The 7501-nt window shown below is 31.2% G+C and overlaps 1 protein-coding gene across 2 annotated transcripts in view; it reads left to right on the forward strand.

The window, feature by feature from the left end:
- LOC143249961 (nephrocystin-4-like) overlaps nucleotides 1–5817 on the forward strand; it is a 28378-nt gene extending 22561 nt beyond the window's left edge. The window contains exons 5-6 of one of the 2 annotated variants that reach the window (XM_076500597.1): nucleotides 2710–2853; nucleotides 5699–5817. In XM_076500597.1, the coding sequence (XP_076356712.1) occupies nucleotides 2710–2853; nucleotides 5699–5804 (250 nt within the window). In that variant the 3' untranslated portion in view covers nucleotides 5805–5817. Of the gene's footprint in view, nucleotides 1–2709; nucleotides 2854–3404; nucleotides 3939–5698 lie in introns of those variants that run through there. The other variant, XM_076500598.1, reaches the window with a different exon arrangement.
- The last annotated feature ends 1684 nt before the right edge of the window (nucleotides 5818–7501 follow it).

The raw sequence follows: 7501 nt of genomic DNA on the forward strand, positions 1-7501 counted from the left end.
TACTCTTTATGGGTTTTATAATATCTTCTTTCTGTAGCATACATTATCTTGTTATAGCTGGTGATTACATGAGGAACACAAAAAAGAACTTGTATCTGTATCTGATATGGGTGAATCTTCAGTAGTTGTGTGTACTAATATGGAAGTTGGGGTATTTATATAGTAGTTGTCTGTGCTCAAATAGGAGTTGTGTATACTTATACAGGAGTTGTGAATAGTTGGTTTTTGTTCAGGTTTCTAAATACTTGTTCACAGTCGACAATCCAACAAAATTTATTTGGCTGTCAAGTAGTATATGTATGGTATTAATTATGTTATAAAATATTACAAACTGGCAATATTAAGAAGTCATAACTGATTCAGATATTGAGAAAGGTGATCTTTATTGGATGTGTAGACATTTTATCTTTCAAATATATAGAAGCTTGCATGTTGATAAAATAATTCACAATATTTTGGGATTCAGTTTAAGGTTTTCTTTTCTTAAATGATCCAGAGTTTTCATTAATTCATCCTATATATTATGAAAGATCCTCCAATGTGGAAGTATGTTATTCAAGTAGATAAATACAATAAAAGTTTGGAAACTGCTTGAATTTGTAATGAAGAAACTTTGTTATAAATTTACAACAATTTGACAAAATTATGTCATCACTGGGTACCTGAAAGATTGAAATCACAGTTACAAAGAAAAACATAAACTAAAATACTTCAGAAAAAATAATTTTTTTATTCCCAATGTTTCAGCTTATGCCCTTCTCAAAAGATTACAGTCACATATATATAAATTGAGAATTGAAAATGTATCTCAGAATGGTTGGTATGGGTATTAACACTTTAATTGATGGGTCAAAATGTTGTTCTCTGCTTATCAGTAAAAATGTAAACACCCATACCAGCCGTTCTGAGATACATTTTTATTTCAAGTGGGTTTCTTGTCGTTGAGAATTGAAAAGAACACATCTAACAATATAAATTTTATTGAACAATAGTAATGTCCACACCATTGTACTCAGGTATCTGTATGTAACATTTAAAGCATGCTGTGAAAATATTGTCAAAGAAGGTACACTTTTCCATTCAGAACCATGCTTAATAAAACATTTTTAATGGAATGAGCATCCAACACAAATGACACAATACTGTTGTCATCACATGGAAGCTTCCACTTCAACTTTACACTAAATACAATTGTTGTGGGATTTCTTGACTTATTTAAATCTAAAATACACATGCATGGATTGTTCATAACCGCATATCACTTTGTGAACACCCATTCAGAAGTTTCTGCATAATCAGCTACGTTTGTCTTCATTACAACTTTATATTTGCAATAATTTAGCTTCAGCAGCATATTTCTTAGACTTATATAAATACATTTTAACTACTCATTTCTTTAGTACAGGTTTTATAGTTGAATTTTGTATGTTTCGTTGTTTCAGCTCATAAAACTGTCACACTGAATGCTCATAACTAGTTCACACTCTGTATAAGATTATAAACATCACTACTTTACTTTATTGTTTACTTCATGTTAAGTAAGTTTACATATGTGTTGTTTTATTAAACAAGGTTGCATGAGTGTCTTTATCAGACCTTCTATAAAAAGTTAAAACTAGACCAGGTTTTATTGACCTAACACATAATACCTGTAAGAAAGCATAGCTTAAATGTTTTTAGACTGATAAAATAAGCATAATTCAAGCAAATGACATTAAAACTGCTGTAAATGTTTTTTTCTCAGCCAGTTTGTCATTTTTCATTTTCTTTATTTCATTGCTTGCCGTTTTCTGTTGCTTAGTCATTTGATTTCTATTTAACATGACAAAGCAGGTTTAAATTGTTACATTTGTTCTTTTCAGTCAGCAGTTAGTATTTTTACATGATTTTACATGATTTGACTTAAACTGAAATATCAGGTCTCAATAAAATCATAATTTTCTGAAGTTTGTTAGTCACTTTGATGCAACCCCCCAGTGGCACAGCAGTATGGCTGCAGACTTACAAAGCTAGAAACCAGATTTTGATACCTGTGATAGGCAAAGTACAGCTAGTCCATTGTGTAGCTTTGTGCTTAACTTCAAACAAACTTGAATGTAAACAATAACAGATTAGTTCATTTCTTCCTTACATTTGTACAGGCTACCTTCACATGTATCGCTATTGTAACTTGTAGGCTTAAGTTTACAAGAAATGCATTAAGAGAAATGTTTTACTGCAGGTATGATTGCTAATTGACAAGTACACTTGTAGAATATCATGGTAATTGGTTGAGTAATTGAATATATAGATAACTAACACTGATTCCTACACTTTACTGAACGTCTGGCCGAGCTGTTTTTGGTAAAATATAAGACATTTAATTTTTCTAAAGAATTCTTTTTTGCTTTAGGTTATAAAATTGTGTACATCTTTCTGTACCAAAACAACTATCTAAGATTGATTCTGTTGAAATCTTCTCTGTGGATTGGATGGAAACAAATATAACCTTGCCAAAATGTTAATTCTGAGTCAGAATAACCATTAGAACATGAGAATGAATCAACTTCTGCTTAAAAAATCCTTAAAGGAATATTTAAATATGTTTTAAGATAATGCACTGTATTTTTGTTCACACCTCACTTAAGAGTCTCACATAGGATTAAATAAACAGTCTTTTGTTTCATTGTTTGAAAAAACTTGTTAAAGGTTTTCTTTTAAATATTTCAGAGGTACTCATTCAACACGGCTGGTTAAGTGTTTTACTTCTCATCCTGAAGAAGTGAATTTGTATCCTTCAGAACCATTTGTTCTTGTTCCTGGAACTGTTCATGAACTTCAGTTGGTCATCAGGCCATTACACCCTGAACACAGGTACCATAATAACTAGTACATAGAGTAGATTTTTGTTACATATACTATATCAAGATATCATATGAGTTAATGTAAATGGTAAGTCTTTATCTTTTCTGTACAGGAACCATAACAGTTAGTATATAGAGTAGACATGTTTTATTGTTAATGTTCGAACTTCCTAGATCATCTTTAGGTTGAAACATTGTTCTTTGCTTAGCAATAAAAGTGTTAGTACCCATACCAGCCATTCTGAGATACGTTTTTATTTCAAGTGGGTTTCTTGTCATCAAGAATTATTCACATCTTAGTAAACCAGGAAGGCTGGAGATTAAAATGTTTCTATTTTGTAAGTTACTAAAAAATTGTATTGTTGAAGTGAACAGATATCATGTGATAGAAGAATGGTGATGGAGAATTTTGTTATTAAAAAATGTTACTGAAAATGTATTCATACAGTATGTTTGCTGTCAAGTTCATTTACTTACATGGATATCTTGTGGTGAACTGAAATATTCAGTGCCAGAGAATACCAAGCTAGTTCAGAACCTAAATAGTTTATTTTCTACCAGTTTTAGCAGCAAGAACCCAAGGATTATGATGTGTCAGGACAGAATTTGGTGCAATTGAATCTTTTAAAGATTGTACAGTGTCACATAATTGTGTCATCAAACAGCCCTTGGAAGCATGATGAAACTCATTCTTCCATTCATACCAATTCCTCACTACAACCACCTAAGTTATCATATTGCACTAAACAGGACAGCTACATGAACAGTCATATTAATTTATGTTCATCATTCATCTTAAGCTGTCCAGGCAAGAATGTGCCAGTCGTTGATTGAGACAATGTAACCTTGACTCAGCTGCGACGAATGTGGATGTCTGTTCCCATTATTACCAATTCAGTGAGTGAACTGACTTGGAGAATCATATCTTCTTAATGTTAAGTAGACTCATTAAGAGATTTGCACCTGTTTGGTCACATTGGTAAACAGGCTAGTTATTTAGAACTGTAATGTAGTGCTAAACATAGAGTGAATCTCCTTGAATTCACAAATACCTGTTTATCTAAACACAGAGTTAGTTTCTTTTGGTTTACACATAATTGTTTAACTTTTAAGTGAAAAATGAATTTCCTTTAGATTACAAACAGCTAATTATGTAAACAGAGAGCAAGTCTACTTCAATTTACAAACAACTGTTTATCTAAACAGATAATTTCCTTCAATTTACAAAAGTGGTCTATATTTGAGTGAAAAGTGAATTTCCTTTAGTTTATAAATAGCTGTTTACCCAAATAGAGAGTTTCCACACAATTGTTTATGTTTGAGTGAAAATGGAATCTTTTTCAGTTCACAAACAGCTAAACAGAGAGAGAGTTTCTTTCAGTTTGTATTTATTTCTTTATCTCTCATCAGTAAATGAGTTTTTTTTTCATTTTCCTCAAATTGAAGTGAAAAAAGTGTATGAAGAAGAGTAACTGATTTTGTGTTATATGAAATCACAGCTGACAATCTGAACTGTTAGTGTTTAATTAGGTAATGTGTTATATGAAATCACAGCTGACAATCTGAACTGTTAGTTTTTAATTAGGTAATGTGTTATATGAAATCACAGCTGACAATCTGAACTGTTAGTGTTTAATTAGGTAATGTGTTATATGAAATCACAGCTGACAATCTGAACTGTTAGTTGTTTAATTAGGTAATGTGTTATATGAAATCACAGCTGACAATCTGAACTGTTAGTGTTTAATTAGGTAATGTGTTATATGAAATCACAGCTGACAATCTGAACTGTTAGTTTTTAATTAGGTAATGTGTTATATGAAATCACAGCTGACAATCTGGACTGTTAGTGTTTAATTAGGTAATGTGTTATATGAAATCACAGCTGACAATTTGAACTGTTAGTGTTTAATTAGGTAACATGTTATATGAAATCACAGCTGACAATCTAAGCTGTTAGTGTTTAATTTGGTAATGTCTTATAGGAAGTCACAGCTGACAATCTAAACTGTTTGTGTTTAATTAGGTAATGTGTTATATGAAATCACAGCTAACAATTTGAACTGTTAGTGTTTAATTAGGTAATGTGTTATATGAAATCACAGCTGACAATCTGAACTGTTAGTGTTTAATTAGGTAATGTGTTATATGAAATCACAGCTGACAATCTGAACTGTTAGTGTTTAATTAGGTAATGTGTTATATGAAATCACAGCTGACAATCTGAACTGTTAGTGTTTAATTAGGTAATGTGTTATATGAAATCACAGCTGACAATTTGAACTGTTAGTGTTTAATTAGGTAACATGTTATATGAAATCACAGCTGACAATCTAAACTGTTTGTGTTTAATTAGGTAATGTGTTATATGAAATCACAGCTAACAATTTGAACTGTTAGTGTTTAATTAGGTAATGTGTTATATGAAATCACAGCTGACAATCTAAGCGGTTAGAGTTTAATTAGGTAATGTCTTATAGGAAGTCACAGCTGACAATCTAAACTGTTTGTGTTTAATTAGGTAATGTGTTATATGAAATCACAGCTGACAATTTGAACTGTTAGTTTTTAATTAGGTAATGTGTTATACGAAATCACAGCTGACAATTTAAACTGCAACATCCATTGTTAGTTTTTAATTAGGTAATGTGTTATACATATCACAGCTGACAATTTAAACTGCAACATCCACTGTTAGTTTTTAATTAGGTAATGTGTTATACAAAATCACAGCTGACAATCTAAACTGCAACATCCACTGTTAGTGTTTAATCAGAATAGTACAGAATATTTTAATGATTCCATTCTTTATAAGCCAGCTTAGATATACATCTTTATGTATGTTCAATCCACAGGCACTTACTTGTTAATGTGGTTGACACTGATTGTCAACTGTCACTCTACACTTGGTTAATAATATTGATGTGCCAAAACCACCAGTCACCAAGGGGTTTCAGATAAACTTGCCTATAACCAAGACAACAACCAAGGTATGGAACCCTATAGTTTTTATAAAGTCATTTTGGCAGTTTAAGAAGCATCTGTTTCTTCTCTATAAAATTAAACTTAATTAATTTAGTGTAAACATGAAGTAGCAATAAAAAATGAACTATATTTGATTCTAAAACATTAGGCATAATAGTGTTGGTAACAGGCAACTGTTGTTTACTGTTGAGTATTTATTTCTAGGCTACATATACAAAGTGTTGGAGTTAAGTGTTCACAGTTAGATGCAATAACTGGGTTTATTTGAAATGTGGACTAGTGAGTAGTTTTAAGGAAGCTACTAGTAGTAGTGAAGATGTGCAATTTGTAGGTGAGAGTGGAAGCCAGAACCATTGTAATTACAGTAGAGACATTAGATAAAGAGAAGTGTAGTTTGTAGAAAATGGATAACTTGGAAGCTATCATTACTAAAGTAGAGGCAATAGATAAAGAGAAGTGTAGTTTGTGGAAAATGAAAAAGTTGGAAGCTATCATTACTAAAGTAGAGGCAATAGATAAAGAGAAGTGTAGTTGTGTGGAAAATGGATAACCTTGAAGCCATCATTACTAAAGAGAGGCAATAGATAAAGAGAAGTGTAGTTTGTGGAAAATGAAAAGTTGAAGCCATTATTACTAAAATAAAGCATATAGATAAAGAGAAGTAGTTTAGGAAAATGGAAAAGTTGGAAGCCATCATTACTAAAGTAGAGGCAATAGATAAAGAGAAATGTAGTTTGTGGAAAATGAAAAGTTGGAAGCTATCATTACCAAAGTAGAGGCAATAGATAAAGAGAAGTGTAGTTTTAGAAAATGGATAACTTGAAGCTATCATACTAAAGTAGAGGCAATAGATAAAGAGAAGGCTGTAGTTTGTAGAAAATGGAAAAGTTGGAAGCTATCATAATTAAAGTTGAGACAATAGATAAAGAGAAGTGTAGTTGTAGAAAATGGATATCTTGAAGCTATCATTACTAAAATAGAGGCAATAGATAAAGAGAAGTGTAGTTTGTAGAAAATGGATAACTTGGAAGCTATCATTACTAAAATAGAGGCAATAGATAAAGAGAAGTGTAGTTTGTGGAAAATGGAAAAGTTGGAAGCTATCATTACTAAAGTAGAGGCAATAGATAAAGAGAAATGTAGTTTGTGGAAAATGAAAAAGTTGGAAGCTATCATTACTAAAGTAGAGGCAATAGATAAAGAGAAGTGTAGTTTGTAGAAAATGGATAACTTGGAAGCTATCATTACTAAAGTAGAGGCAATAGATAAAGAGAAGTGTAGTTTGTAGAAAATGGAAAAGTTGGAAGCTATCATAATTAAAGTTGAGACAATAGATAAAGAGAAGTGTAGTTTGTAGAAAATGGATATCTTGGAAGCTATCATTACTAAAATAGAGGCAATAGATAAAGAGAAGTGTAGTTTGTAGAAAATGGATAACTTGGAAGCTATCATTACTAAAATAGAGGCAATAGATAAAGAGAAGTGTAGTTTGTGGAAAATGGAAAAGTTGGAAGCTATCATAATTAAAGTTGAGACAATAGATAAAGAGAAGTGTAGTTTGTAGAAAATGGATATCTTGGAAGCTATCATTACTAAAATAGAGGCAATAGATAAAGAGAAGTGTAGTTTGTAGAAAATGGATAACTTGGAAGCTATCATTACTAAAATAGAGG

This window comes from Tachypleus tridentatus, chromosome 4, assembly GCF_004210375.1.
Source record: "Tachypleus tridentatus isolate NWPU-2018 chromosome 4, ASM421037v1, whole genome shotgun sequence".
NCBI lineage: Eukaryota > Metazoa > Arthropoda > Merostomata > Xiphosura > Limulidae > Tachypleus > Tachypleus tridentatus.